This window comes from Nothobranchius furzeri, chromosome 3, assembly GCF_043380555.1.
Source record: "Nothobranchius furzeri strain GRZ-AD chromosome 3, NfurGRZ-RIMD1, whole genome shotgun sequence".
NCBI classification, from domain to species: Eukaryota; Metazoa; Chordata; class Actinopteri; order Cyprinodontiformes; family Nothobranchiidae; genus Nothobranchius; species Nothobranchius furzeri.
Window position 1 is genome coordinate 89,583,524 of NC_091743.1, and position 25,956 is coordinate 89,609,479.

Here is a 25,956-nt window from a genome sequence, read left to right on the forward strand (position 1 = left end):
AAACACAAACTTACGTTGTAAGAAAAATTATTTTAATAATGAAACTGCTAAATTCTTTTCAACAGTATAGATGTGTAGTGTATTTTGTCCGAGTGGGTTTGCCGTACTTTGACGTCATCGGCAGTCGAAGGACCCCGAGCCGATCTTGCACCCGAGCAGATCCTGTACCGACAGCGGCTGCTGAAGGGCTTCTTCAGTGGTGGAGGCTCAGGCAGGCTGTATACAAACTACTGCCAGCTGCTCCCTCTCAGTTGGACTTTGGTACTGCATGTTTTAGATCTGGGGCTTTTCATAAAACATTCGGGGCTTGAGCCCAAGTAGCCGGGCCTAACGCCGCCCCTGCAATTGACCAACATAATAACCTTTCATCTACAGACATAAGCCCACCATCTATCAGGCCTCCAAATCCAGAAGGTTCTGGTCAGTGCTTGTTCTTGTTTTTACAAGAAGACAGAACATTGAGACGGACCCACGGTCCTGCACTCTCTGCATAAAAGCCAGACCTCAAACATTCTTCACTCTGAATAAATGAAGACTACAGGACTTTAATACTCATAAGCTTAAATAATCATATGTGATGAATTATGATGTTTAAATCAAATCTTTCAATAATCTGTACTTAAATCAATTAATTTAAAATGAGTATTGTTCTTACAATGATCCTTTTTTTCACAAATCAGTATGTGTTGATTTAACAAGTTAATCAATGTTTACACTAACATCACTATAAGATACTCGTTAAGAGTAATATTCACCTCACATAAGAGTTTTGAACATTCTCATTTAGAAAGTGTTAAAAACCTTTTGTATCTGAACAAGGCGTGTCTTCTGAGGAATGTTTGGGTAAGCCCTCTCGACATGGCAAACTGTGCCCAAGACCCACACACACAAAAAAACACACCCGTACTGGTAGCTAGTCCATCACAGGGTCACAAAGAGACACAAAAGGGATGTTTCTTTTATTTCATAAACAATATTCAACATTAGTGTGGCTGGTCACACAAACAGTGTTAAAAAAAAAAACTCAAGTCAGAATAAGAGAAAACAACAAAAACAGGGCATTCCCATGGGCTTTGAGTGCTTACAGTCGATGTGGCGATGCAGGTCCATGATAAAAGTGTGCTACATGTGGACAATGGGGTTAAATGTTCATGTCAGCCACTAGATTCATTAGCTGTGGTATTATCTTTATGACTTGAAATATTGTGTTATAAAGGTGCTGTCATTCATCTTCAGATAAAACATAGAAGTAAGTCACCAGCACATCATAATCAAACATAAATCAGCTCATGTAGTGAAAATACAACATTTTGTCCAAAGAGATAGAAAAGATTCACATTGTTCCCCATCTGACCGGGCTGAGTCCTTTACACGCTGGAAGACCTTCACCTGTCTCACTAGAACAGGACTAATTCTCTAAAAAAAAAGAGCCAAATGTTGGAAATCACGTGCAAGAGCAATGCAACCTTTTGTGCAAAGAACGTGTGCTCTTCCACCACAAAAGCCTCCGATGAGCTCTGCTCTTTAGTTTGAGTTTATAAATGTTTCTCACAACAGAACAACACGAGGACGACCACAAGAAGGCATTGGTTGTATAGAATATATGTTCTGTCAGTCAGATAGAAATGCCTTTTATTTATAAAATACAACACATCACAGAAAGCCACTGATGTCACGTTAGAAAGTAAATCCCACCGACTCGCCTGTTAGCTCGTTCAGGAGCTCATTTGTTTTCTCTGTGAGGAATCCATCTTGGTCCACCTCTCTGCTGCTGCTGCAGACTCACCAGTGAAGCTACAGTTGGTGAGACATCTGTGAGGAGGAGGCGGGCCAGACAGTACTTCAGTCAATGGGCAAGGGACGAGCTGGGCCGGGCTGGACGGTTCTCTAGTGCGCTGTGCCTGAGACAAACTGTGCAAATGCTACTGTGCTCTCTGCCCTCGGGGCTGTGGCCACCATGAGTCCACCGCATGTACAGTGGCGTGTCAGAGGACAGAGATAGGGTGTGTGTGTGTGTGTGCTTGTGTGTGAGTAATGCCAGGCAGTGTGTAACTTCAGAGCAAACTGTAAACGGCAGATTTTGTCCTCGACCATCTCGTTGTGGCGCGAATCAGAAAAACAGTTCTGAGTTCATTGTTTGGTTTCGCAGTAAAATAAATGAATAGACTTTAGTCCCTGTTTTTACACTTCCCTTCTGACTCAATGGGCAGTGGCATCAGTCTGCATGCTGTTCTGTTTGTCCCAACTCACTGAGGGTGGACGTTATGCGGTAACCAGGAAGTGGGTCTAACTGAAACACAAGAAGAGAAAACAAAACAGGAAGTGAGACAAAAAAACTATATTTTGTAAAAGCAGCAAGAAACTCATCCAACAGCCTAAGAAACAAAGGGCCAGTGGTCGGCCCCGGGCTCTGGCTGCTGGATGAGTATTTATTACGCAGCAGTTTGAGTTAAAGCTGGTTATATTGGTTGAGGTATTATGGTTTTGGTTTTAGGTTTATTGTTCCAAACCAGAGGCATAATAGATTACTGCCTTTTGGATATTTGACCTTGCAGTAAAGTAAAATATCTGAAACAAGTCAGACAAGTATTAACATTCTTCATATCAGGTTTTGGTTTTTAATTCTCTAATTTCTGTAGAAAGAAACAAAACAGTCTGTAGAAAATGAAATAAATGATGAAAAAGAAACAAGCTAATGAGCATTATGTGCAAACCTGAGTAAAGTTTGATAAAAGATTGTTTCCTCTCTTGTTTCTTCTGTCTGACCTCAGATAGTCACCATCCTTCTTTAATCAAACTTTTGATTTTGTTTCACTGAATCTGTCACGTTGTGAGCCAAGAGGAGGTCAGGACCCAAAGATGCCGGTTGACACAGGGTCGGTAGAAATAACGTAAAATCCTTTATTAAAGACTAAATCCAAAAAGGCAGCGAGCCAAAAACAAAAATCAAAAAGTCCTAATAACAAAACCTAGAGATATCCAAAACCCAAAATCTAGAGAGGGGGAACGAGACAAGGGTGACACAAACAATGACCCAACAACAAACAGAGATGCAGACAGGGTTAAATACACTGGGGCATGATGAGTGGAAGATAAGCTGCAGGTGCGTGGGGAGAGAACCAGGTGAAAGCAATTAACTAATCAGGGAGAGGAAACTAACACGACCTAAGAGCAAAACCCTAAAGACCAGAAGAGCAAGCTAAATAACTAATGTTCTAAGGGGGAAGGAAAACTACCAAAACCGGTGGGGAAAGAAACACACTAAAGAGACTAATTATATGAACAGCTGAACATTTCCAATTCCAATTCCAATTTTATTTATAAAGCCCATTCAACAAGGCATTACAACCAAACAAGGCGCTGTACACTAAAAATGTTAGTTAATTAAACCGGCGTCATACAGTCATGTAGAACACAGATAAAGGATAAAAAGGAAATACAACTAAATTCCTAAAACTAACAGTTAAAAATCAATAAAACACAGGGAGAATAAAAAATTAGAAAAACATTTTAAAAAAGAACCTCAATAATACGGAAGTTGATATTGTGAAGTCCATTTTTAAACAGTGCAGATGTAAGTGATGGTCATAATTATGTGGTATAAGCTAGGTTGAAGTAGTGAGTTTTCAGGCGTGATTTAAAAATGCTAGCTGTTGGTGCTAGCCTCACTAGCAGTGGTAATGCGTTCCACAGCTTGGGTGCACAGACAGAGAAAGCCCTCTCTCCACGGCTTTTTAAACGAGCATTCGGAACAGAGGAGCTTATCTTCAGACCTGAGAGCACGCGGCGGGTTGTAGTAATGGACAACCTTATAGAAAAACTGCAGAGGGGTGACTGGGGGAGACCAACGGGAGCACAGGACCTGGGAGGGATAATCTGGAGGGGCTGCAGACCAGGGGACACATGAGGGGATCCTTAGAGGGGGATGGAGCAACACAAGGAGACACATGAGGGAGACGCAGACATGACAAAATCATACATTTCCTCTGGTGTCCTTTTGTATAGCAGACTGTTACCCTGATGGTTTCCTGTTGTTGTACAGTGGCATGTGAAAGTTTTGTTAATCAAAATCAAATCAAATCAACTTTATTTATACAGCACTTTTCATCCAAAAAAATGCAACTCAAAGTGCTTCACAGACTAAAATGGCCCCATAGATCCCATACTCCCATCCCAGCCCCCCTCCCCAAGTATAAAACAATTGACAATTACGGTTCCCCTCCCTTGATATCCCTGTATAAATCATTGGTTGTGAGAATAAAATTTTCTGTCAAACATATCATGTAGGAGACACACACCGTGATATTTGAGAAGTGAAACGAAGTTTGTAGGATTTACAGAAAATGAGCAATAATTGTTTAAACAGAATTAGGCCGGTGCATAAATGTGGGCACTGTTGTCATTTTATTGATCCCAGAACTAATGCTAACACTTTCTAATAATGTTTTGTTATTAAACATTTATAAGTGTTTAGTAAGTTATTAGGATAATTTACAATGCATTAGACACTACATATAAATGCTTGAGTTGGCATTTACAAATGGTTAAATAATGATTAATTGAACATTTACAAACACGCTTTAACACATTTGGCAATGTTCATAGATTATTTATTACTTTCTAAAGTCACAATTGTCATTGGTTATATGTAAAATTATGTTGCCCTGTGAACACCTCATTACTTGTAAATGTTTTAGGAATCATTTGTAGCTCCACAAAAAGAATCACAGTGGCTGTTTATGTGTCCAGGGCTGCAGTACTCGAATAAGCGCTTCACAACACAATCAGTCATTCACCCCTTCACACACACATTCACACACTGGTGGGGATCAGCTACGATGTAGCTGCCCTGTCGAGCATGACACTGTGTTTGTGTTTACATTTACCAGCCAGTAGAGGGCACTAAAAAGTTCACTCAGCAAGGCAAGGACTGCGTAAAATGGCAGACTAGACAAGTCAAGCAGCTGATTCTGAGTCCAGAAGTTGTTCTAACAGCAAATAATCTAATGAGCTTTGAAAGAAAAGCGTCTGGACTTCTTTGAGTTGCTTGGAGACGTTTCACCTCTCATCCGAGAGGCTTCTTCAGTTCTACGGTCAAATGGTGGAGAGTCCCAGATTTAAACCCAGTGGGAGTTTCCCCCCCCGAAGAGGGAACAAAAGACCCCCTGATGATCTTCTACATAAACACATTGAGGGTGGGTGTGGGTCCTGTTCAGCCAGAGTTTCGGGTGAGCTCATTGTGAAGCCTGGCCCCACCCTATCATGTGAATTCCTGAGGTCAGATGGCCCAGGATATGCGTGGGCGTTGAGGCATCTGGGAAGGGATCTCAAAACTGGATTATAGATGGCAGACAGTTGGTGTCATAAACCATCGCCTCTGTTCAAAGATGGTTGCTCACAGTGGACATAAATGGCTTCCTTTTCTCCTCTTTCAAACCATCTGTCCTCTCTGTCCAAAATGTGAACGTTGGCAACCTCGAAAGAGTGACCTTTGTCCTTTAGATGCAAATGGACTGCTGAGTCCTGTCCCGTGGAGGTGGCTCTTCTATGTTGTGCCATGCGCTTGTGACGTGGCTGTTTGGTTTCTCCGATGTAGAGGTCTGGGCATTCCTCGCTGCACTGTACAGCATACACCACATTGTTCAGTTTGTGTTTAGGAGTTTTGTCTTTCGGGTGAACCAGTTTCTGTCTGAGTGTGTTGCTGGGCCTGAAGTACACTGGTATGTTGTGTTTGGAGAAAACCCTCCTGAGTTTCTCTGATACATCGGCTACATAGGGGATGACAAGGTTGTTGCGTCTGTCTTTCTTTCTGTCTTCAGCGAGGGAGGATAAGATGCATGCAGAAAGGGGCGGTGCCGGGCCAGTTGTCCGACCCATACCATATTTGGAAAATGCAACGCTTGCATTCCAGAACTGAAGAGGGTTTCACCGTATCGTTATTGTATCGTATCGCTGGCAGAGTATCAAGATACGAATTTAATCGGCCTCAGAGGTGGAGATTCACATCCCTAGTGTCAGGAACAGCTCTATAAATGCGTGAGAGACGAGATGTGGTTGAGGAAGGTAAGTTGGGTTTTAGGAGCAGGCTCAGTAATAATCAAGTCCCACAGAGCAGGTTTCAGGTTGCCTCACTTCTAATTCATTTATCCATCTTTTGTTAGCCTTTCATCTCAAACTTGCAGGCAGATCAATAGAAAAGTTCTTTACGACTTGTTGAATAATGGACTGCCCCGTAACCGGAGGGTTGCAGTCTCGGGCTTTGCTCAGCCTGTCACAGTTTGGAGTCCTCTGACTCAGAAAAGTGCTACACAAGTGCAACTCACTCACCATTCATTGTCTTTTGGGTGTTTTTTTTTTTCATTTTTCACGGATAACGTTGATTTTTGTCTGGTGCATCATTTCACATTTCTTTAATCTCTGACATATCTTGTTTTCATTAAAGAAAACGCATTAATTCTACAGGCTGTTTGAAAATATCACTTAAAGCATCCTCACTGCTTTACGTCCTAGCTTTGACAAATGCATCAGGGAAACCGTCCAAATAGTAAATGTGTGGGTCAACTGCTACTGGACAAAATAAATGAATCCGTTTCCGGATGACTCCACCAGGTAGTGAAAAGATTACATGAGAGTCTCCATATTAATATTATGATCAGAATAGATGTGAAGCTACCTGCCAGATGACATGTTGTACAGAAAAACATACACCGATAAACGCTGAATAGTCAATACGTTTTACTGTTGAATTATTTTAGCCGTTCAGGAACATTAATGGCTCAGAGTCTGCTGGTGCAGCTCGGTGTAATCACAGAAGCCTCTTCTAGTGGGTGCTCAAGACAAAAATCAAATAAATCCAGTCGTCCTAAACATCGCCATCCAGCATACAGCTAGTCACTGGACGTGCCGTGGATCACCTCCCCATTTGTTTACCTTGGGTGGGGTGCCAGGCCCGCGCCAAGGCCTGGATTGAGCCAGGCTAGTGATGTTTTTCCGATGCTGGTGAAAACTCAGTGGACGAGGGGGAAATGTACATGGATCAAAGTGGTTTGGCCAGTAAACATCAGTGTGATCTCCTTGTTGCATTATCTTTGTTAGCGGACAAGAGCTCCGCTTCCACCATTTGCAGAACTTTTTACAGTTTTTCTGTCCTCCTGGAGCTGCACGTACACATTATGATGGGAATCTGTTTTGCTGATTGCTCAGCTCCAGTAAGGATCTGAAGTGATGTTCATTCATAATATTGTCATTTCATATTTCTACTGCTTTTCTGGATGAGAAGAAAAAAAATCACAAACCCCCTAAACCTTATAATCATAAAGCTTTTTTAACCTTTCAAGAAAAAAAAATTAATCACAACTTCATTTTTTCCTGATTATTTTTTCTGCGTACATCTTGTTTCACATAACATCATGATGAAAACTTTAAGTTTCGTACCTTTGAGTGTTTTCCCTGATAAGAGCTAATAGAGGGATATATCCAGGTTCCACACACTGCAGTACCATGGGACAAATGGAACAAAATACAGAGATTAATAACAGCACAGTTAGTCACAGACATAATCATCAATCAATCAATCAATCAATCAATCAATCAATCAATCAATCAATCAATCAATCAATCAATCAATCAATCAATCAATCATTTTCATTACACAAGTTCAGTAAAAACATCAAGAAATCATTAGACGTACTTGGAGAAGAATCATACCTGTCCTCGTGAGCAAACATGTAGCTTTTTTTGGAGAAAATGGTTCTATAATCAAAGGTTTTCTCTCATGGTGGTTTACAGTTAACCGATTTAATGACTGGAATCAGTCGATCATTTTCATTTAAAGGGGACATATTATGCAAAATGCGCTTTTTGTGCTGACAAACGTGGCTCTCTACCGTCAACATAAACACTCCGAATGTAGAAAAAAACATTCACCCATTTACTGTCGGTGTTTGGTGACAGGTATCGTTTGTATGCATATTAGTGATGTTCAGTATAGGCTTTTTTTTTTTAACCAAATATTGTTCCCTATATACCAGTACTGTTTAACTCTTAATTTCCGATACCAATATAGCTGATATATGCGGTAGGAATAAGGAATACTTAAATGTTTTCAGTTACTTTTTTCCCCCTCTCTCTCCATGTCCTGTCTGGCTGTAAAGCAATCTGAATTATGTCTGAGTGCCGAAGACAAGCCTTACAGTTTTACTCACAGGTGAAGCAGTGTAGCTTTAAGGTGTAACGTGTAGCGTAGATAATCTACATACTAGAATTAACGCTGTTTGCGATCAGCTTTGTTAGATCCAGAGAAAGATCAGACAAATTAGCATATGAAGCTTGTATCATGGATAAATATCCAGGATATTTACACAATCGATAGAAGTTCATACACCAACCTGCCTGGTCTATATTTAATCCAAAGATTAATTTTTAATTTAAGATATTTAAATGTAATAGCAAAAGTTTATTTATTAAACAGAAGACTTAATGGAATCTTTGCTTATTCAATAACCAAATATACACCACTCTGTGTTTCATTTCAAAGAAGAGTCAGGTTCAAAAAGTTAAGAATTTATTATTAACTATTTAAAAATGACAATTTATAAATGACAGTTTATAACAGCTTTGATATTAAAACTTGGTATTAAAAGCAAACCTGTGTCTGAATGGAAACTAGAATGAAATGCGTGTGTTGGATGCGTGGATGGATCTCAGAAGATTTCTTTCAGAGAGAGAAACGCGTTCTGGGTGGAAAAACGTTGTTTTGCAGCTAACGGAGTCATTTCTTGTAGAGAACAGCATACAGACACCATCTGTTGGAAGTGTCTACCTCACCCAGTCAGGAGACCCTCTGTTGGATCCGAGATGTCAGGTGGAGATGATGACCTCCGAGCACGAGGTTGGTAGAGGGACCTTAGTGTGACCAAATCGGTCCTGAGATGTCTCCGGGTCACAACGACTGATGAAACTAGTTGCGTCTCAAAATCAGTAACTCTGAAGGAGTTTTGCGTCAGCTGGTTACAGGCGGCGTTTATTCGGAGCGATTCTATCGGCGTGGCAGAACAGCTTAGGTGGAGGCTTCAGGGCGGCCGACCCTTATCGTCATGGACTCTCATCGCCACGAAGAGTATCTGGTTGGTTCAAGAACTGGAGTTGAACTGAGGAGTTAAAACCTCAGGACACGCCCTCTCAGAGACAGAAAGCTTGTTGTTATGGAGCAAAGACGTGTGAGAGCAAGTTACCTTTACCCTGGTCTGTCCCCTCTGCACGGTGTGTATAAGTGCAAATGACCTTCTTGTTGCTGATCAAACATTACCGATTATCATAAACAATAATTATTATTAACCAAAGAATAACAAGTCATTTCAGTAATTAAATACATTTATACTGAACCATGATGATTATTTATGATGATCATTTATGAACCTTGTAATAAACAGTAAAAAGAGTTTATTAAAAACAATTATTTTAAATCTTGAAGTGTCCTTCATCTTGCGGAGGAACAGCAGACGGATAAAAGCAGTCAGATTAAAGATGGTTTTAGCAGACTGTACGTCTCCTGTGATGGATCATTTGTGGGCCAGAAGTTCAGCCAGGACAGCGTGACCTAGCTGGGGAAGTGTGACCTTTGGGTCACAAAATGAGGCCATTCATGTCGCTACAAACGCAATGCCTGATGTCAAAATTTTATTAGAAATATCTTCAGTAGTTTTAAAGCCCAACGGAGACAGAAATATAAGAGTAATGGGGGAGAAAAAGTGAGGTTACATAAATAAACAATAAAGGATGTACACGAATCTGCTTCTAGGCCTGCACTAACGGGGAAAAAAGGAGACACACATAAATTCAGCAGAACCAAAATATCGCTGTGCCAACCAAATGAGGATATGTAACAGTAACAATTTTTGCTGAAAAGCATTTATAATGTCTTTAGTGCCAACCACAGCGGTGGGTTGTGTGTTTAAAAAGTTCATATTTGTGAGAGCACCTGTGTGCGTACACGCGCTTGTGTATGTAAGGTTTCCCTATAGGTGTCAGAAAATGATGGATGTTGTAGCAGAACCCAAAATGCTGGTAAATCCAGGAGGCAGCCAGGAATATTGAAAAATCAAACGTTTATTTAAAGACCGTGTTCTAGAGTAGGAACTAGTGGTGGGTCCAGCGACACTGACACACCGGCGCATGCATCTCGCTCGTTAGAGCGACACCTGCGTTGGTGTGCATATTGTTTAGGAAGTAGTCACATGACCAATACAGCTGCTATTTCGCTTGTCAGTGAAGCATCAAACTGTGTTTAAATGCAGGAGCGTCTCCCTCGGTCAATGGGATGAGTTTCTGCCACAAGTACACATTCTGAAGCTAACTTATTCCACCGTTAAATCAAGGAGCCAGAAAGAAAATGAAAGGTGGTCCATGAGGGGTCATTCGGTTCTTCTATCAGCAAAGTTATTTGTTTTTATTTCCTTGTTTCCTCCTTTTCCTCTGAGTTTCTGCTTGATCCAAGAGAATTTTGTTTTTAAATTATTCTTTAAATTCACCCACGTTGCCTGCTGGTGGTGGTCGGAGGGACCGGTGGCGCCAGTGCTCGGCAGCTTCGCCTCTGTCAGTGCACCCCAGGACAGCCGTGGCTACATCGTAGTTCATCCCCACCAGTGTGTGAATGTGTGTGTGAATGGGTGAATGACTGATTGTGTTGTAAAGCGCCTTGAGGGGTTCCAGGACTCTAGAAGGTGCTATAGAGCTCCGGATGTCACGTGACTCTCAGAGAGTAGACGCCATGTTGGCAGGCAACAAATGTGAACAAAATGAACGGGATCAGCTTGGATTTTACTTCGTCGGAGTTTACTTCACACTTTAAAACCGAAGAAATCGTTTTATATAGTCAGAAATTAGACTAAACATCTCCGACCCTTACCGTGCCCCTGGGATACTTTTTAAAAACGCCAGGAGCTGTCGGAGCGGACTTCTTACCGGACCTGGCCGGGGAACGCCTTGGAATTCCCCCGGAGGAGCTGGCCCAAGTGGCTGGGGAGAGGGAAGTCTGGGACTCTCGACTTAGGCTACTGCCCCCGCGACCTGACTCCGGATAAGCGGATGAAAATGGATGGATGGATGGACAAATAACAGATTTACATGTAAGTAGTTTAAATAGAGTGCTGTGCTGTTTGAATGTATAAACTGAACACCAAGAGAAATCACTAGTTTGATTTTTTCCGTGAATAAAATAAATATGTCAGGCAGGAGCGTCTCAGGATCTGTCTGAGATCTGACTCGGTGAGACAGACAATAGCAATCCAAAGTGCTTTTTATGTGTGATCTGACAACTGATCAACCATTGCTTAAAAATTAAATACAGCTTAGCCGGTTAATTGCTGTGATCATAAAACACGTAAACGGCAGCACGCAGAACTCACGAGGCAACGTTTTACGTGACGTTTACTTGTTGCTATGAGTAATAAGACAGAAAAAGCACCGCCAAAATAAGTTTAGGAAGCCCACTAAGAATCGTAATAAAAGCATTTAAAATAAATACCATACACAGTTGAGGAAACGTTGGTTTAAGTACCTGATATGAAGCGGTCGCTGCATAAGTGAAAACCTTTACTCTCGGGATCCCACAGCTTCATTTTAGCCCGGTCACTAGCGCGTTTTATTGCAATGATCCAACGTTTGCGGCGCTCCGGATCTTGGGGAATCCTGTAGAGGGCTCATTCCTTATGCCGTCCGCGTCTGTTCTGCATCCTGGGGCACAACAGGAATCTACCATATTTCCCGTTTGATTGAGTTTTCTGACAATGTTAAATAGTCCAGCTGCGGGCTTCTGCCTGCCAAGATGGCGCCGTTTCGATTTGTGCTGTTGCATGCCGGGAGACGTGACGTCAACTCCCGGAGCTCTACATCAAATACAGGCCATTTACCATACAGGCCATTCTTTTTAAATCATTCCAAAAGTTTAATCCAGTGACCCCCAACTGGTTGAATCTTTCCACCGTTGCAACCTACCCATCAGCTGGTGCTCCCCTCCACCCCCAGCCTGACTGCGACTGCCTCCACTCCCTATTTTCAGTGCCAATGATTATATTGAAGATCTCTGATTTAATCTCTAAATGGAAAAATTATCTTTATTATTTATGTTGTTTCTTGAAGGCTAACCCACGTAACCAACATGGCTGCAGCTGTCCCTCAGAACACAAACATAAGCTCACGTGTGCTTTTCCCATGTAGTGGTTAGATGATCTGAGCTTGGGACTGCAGTCTCTGGGCCCTCTGATGTCAACCTTGCAATGTGGGAAGTATTTCATCTACACAAATTTGCAAAATAAATATTCATAATATGTCCCCTTTAACATTGAGCTCAACTAACAGGTGTTAAGTAGAGACCAGTTTCCGATAAGAGTGAGTGTTGTAGCACATGGGTTACTCACCAATAAAGATAATAGAAAAAGGACAAAACGAAGAATGACAGCTTGCACCAGGCTTCCTTCTGGCAGAACTTCAGCGTGTCTCCGTTCATCACAGACGCTGGGTCATACAGGATCTCCTTGGTATCCGTTGGGGAATGAAAGTACCTACCACAGAGGGCAAAGACCAAAACCTGGGTAGTTCACCCATTCTAGACACAGAAGAAAGAGGAGGAAGGTAGAGATGGCCTCAAATCCTCTACGTGCTGTCATATTTTTCTCAATACATTCTATATAATTTTTTTCTTTATATATCTCAAAATGACCAAATTTTTGAAAATTCTCACGTATCAGATACGCTGCAGTAGAATATTATAGCATGCAATTAAAAGAACATTTAACGTGCAAAACTTATTTTAAAAATACTAAACATTTCAAGTACATTATATGTTAGGATTATTTTTTCAAGTAATGCAACACAAAAATTATTCTAACATAAGTAAAGATTAATATATTTTAAATAAAGTAAAAATTAAATGTTGTAATAACAAAATTCAAATTTGTTTTGAACTGAAGGCAAGCTTTATTTATTTATAAAGCAAATCAATGTGCTTTCCAATTTCCAAAGAAGATGAAGAACATTAAAATCAACGTGACAGCACAAGGAAAGTACACACAATTAAATTTAGATTTTAAGATTTAAAAGAAAAAGTCAAAGTTAAAGGACGAGCAGTTACAATGCAGAACGTGCAGTATAAGAACTAGGGATGAGCAAGTACACCACTATTTGTATCTGTACTCGGAGTGGGCGTGGCCTAACCCGGAAGTGGATGTGGTTTACATCAATAGGGCTTTGGAGCGTGATGTCACGGGAGCAGGGCCACGCCCCCCGCCGCCACGACACATGACCAGACAAAGCATACAGCTTCAGCTATGGGTGGTACGTGTTGTGTGGTCGGTTGCAACATAGTGCAATACTCTTCCCCACATACCTCGCCTTGATGTCATTTCTCACTAATTCATTTATTTTAATCAACATAGTAAGGATCATATCTGGGTACCCCAGAGTTTTCACAGCATCAGCGGGCCACTGATGTCATCTCAGAACCACAGGTGTGTACTATAAATACACATAATAAACATAGTATTGGTATACTGGTTTGTTTTGAACCAGAGTGGTGCAGAACTGTCTGACTGAGAGGACGTCTGTGACCTCCTAAGATGCCCAGAGACTCTAACCTCAGCCTGATGTTGTGAGTATTTAAACATCTTATCATAATGACCCTACACACACACACACACACACACGCGCACACGCACGCACACACACACACACACACGTCAAATGGATGTATGTGAACTGAAATACAATACATTTTTCAACATGGATTTAATTAATTGGTCATTCAACGCGATTGATAAAATTTTTTCTACAATGAGGACGGAGGAGGGGGCTCACGCTTGTCCTCAAGGGACACATGCAGCGGGATATATGTTTGATTCCTGGAAGAAGTGGAATATCATCTGTCTATCTCAGCTGTCCATTGAGGACATCGAAGATGTGTGGCTATTTGGCCTGATGATCGCTGGATTTCTTCTGATTGGAGTGGGAGGATATCTGGCTTTCCGTAAAATTGGGATGACGGGAGCGATTGGAGGGCGACCCGCAACCATGGACGGCACCGTCCGTGTGGATACCTCACAGACTGGGACGTTGCTCGAGGTGAATCGCAAGCTGGACAATGTCTTAGCTGCGTTACCGGTGTTAGCGCGCAGGATTGATAACATCTCGGAAAGGGTCACCGGACGGTGTGGAGATGTTTAATCACTGAATTGGCTTCACTGGAGGACTTGAATGATCAATACAGACTTAAGGCAGAGAGGAAAAATTATCTCTGCCTGACCCAAACAAAGTTCTGTTATCGAATCTGACGCCATAAGCAGCCTTGGAGTTGCATGCAAACCCCCCACGCTGGAAGGAATGCTGACAAATGCTGTGAAACTCTATCTCTCCCCCCCCCCTCCCCCCGCCTTCAGATTGTGGTCTCTACCGAGGTCATCAAGCTAAAGGACTCACTACTCTCTATGCTTCCCCATGACCTCCCTCCCACCTGCGGAGCCAGCTGGTTGAGCGCCACACAGGCCGCCCCCGCTGGGGAAACCAGGATCCCAGCCCCTCCCCCCTACCTACCGGGTCTCATGTTGTGAACTGTGACGTTTGTTGCTTACATGTCGGGTGTTTTTTTTGCATTGGAGTGCTACACCCTGCTGGTGTAACTCTGTTAATGCCTTTTTTCTCCATCCCTGAACTTCCCTCGTGTATTCCCTTACTCATCTACAAAGGAGCGCCGTTATGGCTGCTCCCATGGTCTGCCTGTATCTGTCTTGTCTATATGTGTGTGTGTGTGTAACCTTGGTCAGGTTGTACTATGGAGTCAAGTTCCTACGCTCTGAAAGGAGCGCTGGCAATAAAATTAATCTGATTCTGATTCTGATTAAAACTCTTCAGATTAATTTCTTTGTACGCAAAGAGGAATGATTAACTTTTGCTTTTTAAACATCTTTAGACCTTCAGATGAACGTCATGGTGTAACGTACCAAACGGTCACTTTTCACCATATAACTAACAGGATGGCCTTTCATTTGCAGACATGAACCCACTATCTATTAGGCCTCCAAGTCCAGAAGGTTCTGCTCAGTGCTTGTTTACTTACAAGAAGACCGACAGTTTCACTCCAGGTCTCCTGCAGAGCTCCTGCGATCTCTGGGTAAAGCCAGACGTCAACATTCTTCACTCTGAATAAAGTGAACCTACGGGAAGCCGACATGACTTTACAACTCATGAGCTTACATAATCATATGTGATGAACGAACAAGATGCTTAAATCAATGAATTTAAAATGAGTATTGTTTTTACAATGATCCATTTCTGAAGATCAGTACGTGTTCGATTTAAAAAGTTAATCAATATTCACGCTGTTTTGTTCTTTAAGAGTTGGTGAAGGATCACACAGCAGACCGTTTCGTGTCTCATCCTGCGGCTCAGACAAACATTTCTTTATTAGACATCAACACCAACTGTGGTCTTTCTTCATGTGCTTCCCTAATGTGCTCTTTAAAATACAGCGACCTCTGCTGGTCACCCATGTAAAACCATGACTTTCTACAACATATCAACCCTTTCCTTTGAAGTATGAACAACAAGCTTAACTATAATGAATGACAAGAACATCGCTATGCATAACTAAGTCTAACCGGCTGTTTGTGCGCTGTGACCTCCTCAATGCAGCTTCTGGAGAAACATCAACTGTGTGTTTCTCATGTCCATCTAAATGTACATCAGTTAATGTCTCTACGTGGGGTACATCAGCATCTATAGCGTCCTCACATTGTCCTTCCTGAAAGGTCTCACTGCTCTTCAGCAGATGACGACGATTCCGTCCGAGCACCTGACGTTCTTCAGTTTGTACATCACACGATCTTGGGCCTGTGTCCTGAAGAACAATGGCTTTTCTGCCCCGTGCATCTTTTTTATCTATGAATTCAATGCCGTTCGGCAAGTCTCAAATAAAAATTTGGGCATCTTACTGTAAAAAATATACCATTAATGTAAAAAAAGAAACTCTAAATGTACTATGTTCACATCCAGAATCAAACCCAGGTCTTCTGCATGAGAGTCAGACATCTTACTAGGTGAGCTACACACCAGTAACCATCACAGTATCTGTAACATTTATATCCTTGATGACAGCTGAAACAACGTTCAAAGAACGGTTCGGAGTGAAAATGGCTGTTTTGTTGCTAATTAGCAGGAAATATCTAGAAGAAAGTTCTACAGAAAGTAGCTAAGGGTCCTCAGAAATGTAGCTAGCTTTGTCACTAGGCGTTAGGAACAGCGACAAAGTGGCACTGCCTCTCTCTCTGCTGCTAAAGCTACGGATAGCAAATGCTACGGGCGATGCCTGAGCGTGAACGCGCATGAAGCAGCCTGCTCGACCCGAGCATCTCTCTTTTTCTGTGATTTTACAGAAAAACAGGCAATCACAGTAAAAATGCCAGGGCTCATTCTACAGGACCAGGGCATTGCAGGAGAATGTATGAAGAAGACTTTTATTATTTCTATACATGTTTTGGCTGTCACACTTCCATAATGTCCTTTTAATATGTAGTGGTACTGTCAATCATCACGCTACAATGGAAAATATGGACCATAAATACACAAAAAAATAAACTGCAGGAAGTTCTCACCCATTATTTTCATGGTCCTAATGCACACAAATACCTCAGAAATTATTTTCGCCCCACACCCACACACAATACAAAGCAAGTCTTAATGTTGTCCAGTTCAACTATTTGAAATTACTGCTGCAAATAGTGAGAATTTTACAGTCCCAAAATGTTTCAGTCATTTCGGAAGGAAAGTTATGCTGATACATGTTTCATATCCAGCTGGCTGCTGGGTTGTCAGTTTTTCTCCTTTCAAAACAAAGGAAGGAGGAAAGTAACTACTGTTAACCATCAGTGAATGTGGAAGTGCCGTGTCTCCTGCAAGCTAACACAGCAGGGCCCACAACTGTAATTTTACAACGGCCAGCAAAAAGCTCCAGAGTTGTTTTAAAGTGGTTGCAGTTAGGCGTGGGCGGTATAAACGGTATACGGTAGAAATGAAATTAATTTGGCCAACGGTAGAGATTTTGACTATATCGGCCTATCGCGGTAGCACATGTTGATGACGTCATCAAGCGGTGTCTGTTGAGGCTGAAAGCATGGAGCCTGTGGTGGAGGAGGAGGTTCTCGTGAAGAAGACCGGTGCAACATCGGTCATTTGGACTTGGTTTGGCTTTAAGGAGTCAGATGTGGAGCAGAATTCTGCAAAGTATGCCAGAAGAAAGTATTAACGAATAGAGGGAATACATCTAATTAGTTTTACCACCTCAAAACGAAGCACGATGTGTAATATGAAGAAAGCCAAAAACTGCGTCCTCAACAAACGCCCAGTCAGTCGAGCGGTAAGAAAAAAGGTGGTCTTACACACCAGCAGACGGATATTTTACAAGCATTTGCTAAAGGCACTCAGTGTGAGAGAAATAATCAACGGTGGATTGATCTTACAAACGCCATTACCACGTACCTGTGGAAGGACACGGTGCCGTTTCTTACAGTGGAGAAAAGCGGCTTTCGGGACACGATTAAGACGCTCGATCCACGTTACGAGGTTTGCACTTTATTTTAAAAACTTTTGTGTTTTGCTAACTTTTACTTGTATTTTTATTTAAAATATCCAAAATTTTATTTTTTATTAAAGAATGGTGTGTTCCATTTTTTTGGAAATTGATCTGTTACACATCTTAAATATTACTCGTAAAGCTTTTTGATTTTTGCACAATAACTTTTCTTAAAATGGCATGTTATACTGTTTGAAGTGTGTTTATTCTGCTGCTGCTGCAATGTATCTGGTATGTGAGTATGTTTAGAAACTGTCAATTTTGACAAATACACAAAAGAAAGTCATATTTCTCAATATATACCGTTACCGCATATTTTTCTAATTATATCGCAATATAGATTTTAGGCTATATCGCCCACCCTTAGTTGCAGTAACCACGTTTTACCACAGGATGTCATTTTCCCTTCATTTCTACATAATGCACTTTTAAACATGTTTTTATTCTCTTACAGGAGGCCATGTGGATGACTTTTACAGGAAGCCATGTGATTGGTGGATGACGATCCTGGCCTGAACAAGGTGATGCCAGAAAGACGAGGCTAAACACAGATGTGCAGCACTCGTGCTGGGTGCCACGGCGGTCAGACGTGATGTTATTGGCTAAGTCGGTGGTTCTCAAGAGAAGGCAGTCCCACATGGCCGATTTCACCTCTCTAACTGCAGAAGGGAAGATAAAAGTTCTACAAAGCAGTCCTCTTTAAGGAGTTTTAGCTCGTGTAAAGTTTAAGTAACTATTTAAAAAATTCTCAACACAAGAAACAGATAAATTAAGACAAAACAAATAAAATTTACTCCTTTAAGCAGTCAGTTTTTTTTTCTCTGCCCCCGTGTCCTGTCTGGTTGTAATGCAATCAGAACTGATGTCTGACTACTGAAAACAACCCTCACAGTTTTACCCTCACAGGTGAAGTGTTATAGATTCAGCTATAATCCTCCACTTGACATCTAAACTGTGTTAAAGATGCTTTTGGTAGTTTTTAATCAAATGAGTGATTGGTGACGTAGTCCAGTGACTTCTGAGATCTTCAGCTTATTCTCCAGAATCGCAGTGAGCTTCAGTATTGGTCCACGATCAGCTGTCAGACTCTTCCTTTACCAATCTCAATAAAAAGTCTGTGAATTCTGTACAGAAGCTAAGATGGCTGCATGCATCTACACACACATGCAAAACGAGCTGTCCCCCATCTCTCTGAATCTCCTTCCTGTCAGTTCTCCCCATCACCCCCTCTCCTCCTGTTCTATGCTCTCTGCCTTTCACCCCCCCCACCTCCCAGCTGCAGCAGCTGTAGCCGCCGGTGGGCATCTGGCACAGTGTGCAGTTAATGAGACAGCAAGATGTTTTCCTCTCCTCTGAGCCTCTCCCAGCTGAGCACACGAGCTTAAATCAAACAAACTGCCAGGAGCCCACATCTAACACAGACAGTAGCAGAGAGCAAAAACTAAAACAACACACAAAGAAAACAAAGCAGCAATAGGAATCTTTACATCGCCGACTTCTGATCTACATTTCAAAAGCTATGACTTCACTGGGCTGCAACTGTTGGCCAAAAACTGGCAACAACAAGAAGACTGTTTGACTCCAGCAAGTTTCCAACATGTCTTCACGCATTCTGGAAGGTTCTTAGCGTGAGTCTCAAAGCCCTATTCTTATATCGCTGTCATGGCGAGGCAAAGTTCAAAGTTGAATCCCAAGGCTTGACTAGTATGCAAAGAAGGTCAACACTGATTGTTCCTGTAAAAGGTTTTGTTACTTTACATCCACGTTCTGGATTCACTTAATTTTCCATCAAAACAACCCAAATGACAATGTGAAAAAGTTTTTTCTTTTGATAGATTTTTACAAATAAAAAATAAAAAACAAATCCCAACAACAGAGAAATCCCGTGTACGTGAGTATCCACAACCTTTGCTAAAAGCTCGGGTGAATTTTGTTTCCACATCCTTGAGATGTAACTATAGAATCTCGTCTGCTTTCGAGCTGTTTTGATTCATATTATCTTCATCTAAACATTTAACGTGTGTATTAGACCCAATCCCAACCAAATGAGTTAAGAAGCATTCCTTTTGGTTACTGTTACCATTTTAGATATGATCAATCTATCCTTGTGGAGTACCACAGGGTTCAGTGTATGGACCAAGTCTTTTTACTACATTTTGGTAAAATCATCAGACAGCATGGCATAAATTTCCACTGTTATGCTGACTATACTCAGTTGAATTTATCCATGAACCCTGATGAACTTAAATCAGTTAGGTAGATTACAAGCTTGTCAAGAATATATGAAAGATTGGATTACTCAAATCTTTCGCATCATTATGCTAGAACTAAACTTAAAAGTATGTGTATCTATATTTGTTGAGTAATTTTGTGGAATAATACTGAGAAGAAAAAAATAATCGTTGTATAAATATATTGCAATTTTAAATATTTAATTTACAAATAATTCTCTTTGACCATCTTAGGTGTGTTCTTGCTGTGTCTTGTTTCTAATTCCATGCTGTCGTTCTTTTTTAAAACACAGAAACAGTTTCGTTACCTGTTTTTTTGCTACGTTTCGCCTGCGGCTGCAGACTTCGTCAGGCTGACGCTGATGGTGGCGTCACTTCCTTCTCCGTTTATCCGTGGGCAGCAGAGGACGTTGTTGCCCTCTGCCGACCGCTCTCCCCTCTCCGACGATGCGGTCCCATGCGCGGTCCAACGAGTAAACCCCATCGTCCCTGTTCATGGTCCCACATCCACGTCTCCTTATCTCGATAGCTTTTTTTTATCCATCTTTTGTATTTCCGTTGTTCAGTGATTATGATCCTTGTGTTGTCCCAGTCCATTACATGGTTTTCTCTTATGCAGTGATCTGTTACGGCTGACTTCTTTATTGTGCTTTCTGCTTCTTCTTTTGCTGCTCTTGTGAGTTTTCGACTTGTTTCTTTTTCGCACTCCTTTCTATGTTCTATTGTTCGTGTGTTGAGTTGGCGTCCGGTTTCTCCTACGTATGTTTTATTGCAGAGTTTGCGTGGGATTTCGTAGATGACTCCACATTTAAGTCCAGCTGATATTTTGTCTTTTGGGTGTACTAGTCTGTTTCTAACTGTTGTGTATGGCTTTGTTGGTGTGTTTATGTTGTGTTTTTTCATTGTTGCTCTTATTTTTTCTGTTATGCCTCTGATGTATGGTAGGGTTATCACTGGGTTTGGTTCTTGTCTTTCTGGGTTTCTGGTTCTTTGCTTTGGTTGTTCTTTTCTTTCAGTTTGACGGAAGTGACGCGCCACCATCAACGTCAGCCTGAGGAAGTCTGCAGCCGCAGGCAAAACGTAGCGAAAAAACAGGTAACGAAACCGTTTCTGTGTTTTAAAAAAGAACGATAGCATGGAATACAAATAATGTCTTACTTATTATTTTTACATTTTTTCAACTTTATATTTATGCTTGTTACAGACATGTAAGCAAAATTAAGAAGTGAATAAAATATTTTTGATCATTTAACACAAGTTCTTTTCTGTGAAAAATCAAGTAACTCACATTAAAAACATCTGTCTACGATCTGCTGATGTCCACTCTGTCCTGTCTCCCTGTTCTGTTCAGTCATGTGTCCCTGTTAATTGCTCCCACCTGCCTCTCGTCACCCAATCACCCAAGCTACCAGCTCCTCATGTATTTAAACCCTCTCAGTTCTGTGTGTCTTGTCGGTTCATTGTTTCCATGTCAGCGTTTTCATTATTAAAGCCTTTAATCATGTCTACCTGCCTACCTTCTTCACCCGCGTGTGGATCCTCACCTCCGCTTCACTCACCAGCGCGCGTGACAGCTGATAGGATAGAATACTGAACCCAGGTCTAAAAGTTCAAGTGCAAGCAGAATACCATACCAATAAAGGGCATTAAAATGATGTTTTAGCTTTAAGCATAATACTTCCTCATTAAATCTAGCAATAATAGGAATGCAAATAAGAAAGTGTGTAAAATCTTTAATTAATTCAATTCAGTTTATTTATAAAGCATCAAATCATGACAAGAGTCGTCTCAAGGCACTTCACATAGTAAACATTCCAATGCAGTTCAGTTCATTAAGCCAATCAGTAAAATGCTTCCTACACAGTCAGCCTAAGTCACTTCCGCATCATGGGTCCCCGGAAGAGCAAAAAAAAAAAAAAAAAAAATGAATGCAAGTCAGTGGGGCTAAAAATGCTATTTTCTAATTCCGCTTGTTTAGTTCCATGGATTTCACATATGATGTCCGTGAATTTTAAAGACACATTTTGGTACCAAGAACGAGCTTATTTTCGAACGGGGGGGGCACGACAATATTTTAGGTTTTGTGTGAAAATGAGTCCAGGAATAGAAATGCGCTTGACAAAAGTGGCGTCATCAAACCAGACACAGAGAAAACGGAGGGAAAAGGGCTGTAGGTTTAGCAAACTTCCCACCAGAGAAAAGAACCACCATAAATCTGGTCATTTGGTAAGTAGCAGCTACTTTGGGAGGAGATTTTGTGGTGACGTCACATATGCGACCTGCTGATTTCTAGTTTTTAGTCACGCTAATTACGAACTTTTACATGCTAATAAATCTCAAAGTAAGTGACTGGCATGGTCGAAACACCCATCGTTACGTTTCATTTGAATTGCAGTACAACATGTGTGCGATCCAGGGCGTAAGGCAAAGCGGATTACAAAATTGCGTTTTTAGCCCCGTTGACTTGCATTCAATTATTCGTTCTTCTGGTGACTCATGGTGTGGAAGTGACTTAGGCTCCCTATAAGGAACGCAGCTCATACTAAGCAAGCATGTAGTGATGGTGGAGAGGAAAACTCTCTTTTAACAGGAAGAAACCTCCAGAGGATCCTGGCTCAGTATAAGCAGCCATCCGCCATGACAGGGAAGACACACACACACACACACACACACACAAACACACACTTCCAGCTAAATTTCAAAAGGGTGCACAACATTTAGAACACAAAGAGACACAGCTGAAAACACCAAATGTTGGACATTGTTCACTCCAAAGAAGCAATTTGGCTTAGTCCTTCTTTGCACTCAGCCAGTTACTGAGGCAGACTTATGTTGTTTACGTTATCCAAGGACAAAAAAGCACACAACGGTGCCCTCTAGTGGTTGGCAGATGTAAACATAAACTCAGTGTCGTGCCCAACAGAATTAAAATTTCAGTTAAAGTGTGTCACAACAGAAACAAACGGTGGACGTATCCTGCCAAACAGATGCTCCTAGTTATTTTTCATAAAGAGAACTCATCTTAGAAGTAAATGTAGAACATTACATTTTATTGTTCATGCTATGTCAGAGTGGCCCAGTTCACATGGTAACAATTACGTAACCATGTAGACACCACGGTCAATTCATTTTCTATTAGCACTTGTAGAAAAGGACCATTCCACATCAAAACACGTCTTTTTTTATTTCTATGCATATATTTTTAAACCTTAAAAGCAAAATGTGGCCTAACTCTGTGAACTGCTGTATAAATATTAAATAGGTCTGCTAAAAGACACACTAATTTATTATTTTGGACAGACGCTGAAATATCTTTTGACACCACTGGTCTTAAATGATTTGATGGACTTAGGTTGTTTGTTAATAGACTTGATCTAAGTATTTCAAATGTTTTCCTTTTAGGTTACTGTGACATGCCGGAGCGTGGCTGTTGATACAAATGGACCTTCTTTCTCTCTGCCATTTTCATCCACTCCTGTGAGAAGTTTCAGGGCAGCCAAAAGACGTTGTCTGGAGTTTGAACACTTTTCCCACATATCCATGAGATATGTGGGACCCTGCACAATATACTATGGCTGGAATCGAGACGGGGACAGGTCAGCTCTGTCCTGGACTGTCCAGTGAAGTCCAGTGAGCAGGCTGGGGAGGAGAGGATGTTGTCTAAGCTGACACCCATCATGGTCAACACTTCCCACTTCCTGTAATCAAACTTTCACTTAAGAAGCCTTCTCTGGATCCAGATGACCCAATGAATTATAGACCAATATCTAACCTTCCATTTTTATCCAAAGTCCTGGAGAAAATAGTGGCCATCCAAGTATGTGAGCATTTAAACACTAATGCTCTGTTTGAGGAATTTCAGTCTGGTTTTAGAGAGTATCACAGCACTGAAACTGCATTAGTGAGAGTTACAAATGATATTCTCATGGCCTCAGATAAGAATCTTGTGTCTGTTCTAGTGTTGTTAGATCTCAGTGCTGCCTTTGACACAGTTGATCACAATGTTCTTGTAGAAAGACTTGAACATGTTGTAGGGATCAAAGGAACAGCGCTAGGCTGGTTTAAATCCTACCTGTCTGACAGATTTCATTTTGTAAATGTACATGACATATCGTCTTCATACTCCAGGGTTACTTGTGGAGTACCACAGGGTTCAGTGCTTGGACCAATTCTTTTTACTATATATATGCTCCCAATTGGTAAAATCATTAGACAGCATGGGATAAACTTCCACTGTTATGCTGACGATACTCAGTTATATTTATCCTTTAACCCTGATGAACCTAATTGGTTGGGTAGATTTCAGGCTTGTCTTGAGGTCATAAAAAATTGGATGAATCTAAACTTTTTGCTTTTAAATCAAGACAAGACGGAAGTTTTCATCTTTGGACCAGAAATCTAGAAAAGGAAATTGCTTAGCCAATCGCCTGACCTGAATGGCATTACATTAATCTCCGAGAACAAAGTAAGGAGCCTTGGTGTTATCTTTGACCAGGACATGTCATTCAAATCCCAGGTGAATCAGGTTTGTCGGATTTCCTTTTTCCACCTTCGGAATATTGCTAAGATTAGAAGCATACTTTCCAGGAGTGATGCTGAAAAACTAGTTCATGCATTTATTACATCAAGACTGGATTACTGTAATCCATTACTCTCAGGAAGTCCACAGAATGTAGTTAAAAGTCTTCAGATTGTCCAAAATGCTGCAGCTAGAGTTCTGATGAGAATTAAAAAGAGAGATCATATCTCTCCTGTCTTAGCTTCCCTACATTGGCTACCTGTTAAATTCAGAATAGATTTTAAGATCCTTCTTCTCACATATAAAGCTCTTAATAATCAAGCTCCATCATACATCAGTGATCTGATTGTTCCACACCTGTGTACATATCTCTGTAATCTTTTATAAGTATTTGTGCATTTTTATGCGTTTTTCTGTAAATACAAAATGTATTGGTTTGCCATGTACACAGAGCTACTTTGTGTCTTCTGCTTTCCTTTTGCTGTTTAACGTTCAAATTTCTAATAAAAGTTTATTCTATTCTAGATTCTTCTCAGCTTAGGTGAGTTAGTTAACGTGGTAAATTTTACAGTTTATTTAGCGCAGTGCCATCGAAAATTTATATTTTTATAATTATTAAAATCTTAATGTAAAATGTCTTCTTTGCAGTTCGGAGATATCTGAGACGTATGCATACCTGCAAATTCAGAGGGTGTGAAAAAAGTGACACATACTACTGGTGATGTTTACTCCGAACTCAACTCCAAAACAAAGCGACGAGCCTTGGGAAAAATATATAAAGGTCAATCTGCTAAAGTCCTTGACAGAAAACTGTTATTTTGTGGTGATTTTATTCGATTTGACAAGCTTTAAGCTCAAAACTGTTGCTAGAACAAAGATTGTTTGTAAATAAAAGGAGTCCTTACCCCTACTCTAATTGAAAAAACAACTAAAAACTCATTGGATCTACACGATTTACGTGAACGCCACATTTGGCTTCATAAAAGGCAATTTTATCCCAAAAGCTACGGGTTAGCAGCTATGCATATGACGCTTTAGAATTTAGAGTGTCTGATGGATGCTCTTGAGGCTTTATAAGGCACACCAGCAAAGAAAACCTTTATATATGGATGATGCTAATTAGAAAGTAGATCAGAATCACTTTTATTGGCCAAAATTGTAAAACAATGAAGGAAATCGGCTTACATTTCACATGGTCACAACCTTAAAGACAAAACGGTAAACAACGTAACCATATGATACTGAAACAAGATTATTTTTATTCAGAAATATACAAAGACTGCAGCAAAATTCCCAAAAACACTATTTGGGCAAATGCGTGTTTCAAACCTGCAGGAGGTCATCAGCCAGCTGGGGGACCAACAATGGTCATTGAGATGGTGTTTTGGTGACTGAGCATGTGAGAAAATACACCTTTTGAATCTGCTTTTTACTCATATTGCCCATGAAGCCTCAGCCCCATGTGGAAGCAGTGAGGTCAGCTCTGTCGGCAGTTTTCTGGTTCAAAGCCTGGATGGTCAGTCATGCACACAACAGAAACAAATGTTTTGCAGAAACATGTAGTAATCTGTAATTTTTGATGAAGTAAC

The 25,956-nt window shown here is 41.0% G+C and overlaps 1 protein-coding gene across 3 annotated transcripts in view; it reads right to left on the reverse strand.

The window, feature by feature from the left end:
• Window positions 1-330: 330 nt before the first annotated feature.
• cnih3 (cornichon family AMPA receptor auxiliary protein 3) overlaps window positions 331-25,956 on the reverse strand; it is a 78,678-nt gene continuing 53,052 nt past the window's right edge. The window contains exons 5-7 of one of the 3 annotated variants that reach the window (XM_070549760.1): window positions 12,417-12,563; window positions 7,435-7,490; window positions 331-2,290 (exon numbers count right to left, since the gene is read on the reverse strand). In XM_070549760.1, the coding sequence (XP_070405861.1) occupies window positions 7,460-7,490; window positions 12,417-12,563 (178 nt within the window). In that variant the 3' untranslated portion in view covers window positions 331-2,290; window positions 7,435-7,459. Of the gene's footprint in view, window positions 2,291-7,434; window positions 7,491-12,416; window positions 12,605-25,956 lie in introns of those variants that run through there. The other 2 variants (XM_054733596.2, XR_008559627.2) reach the window with 2 other exon arrangements.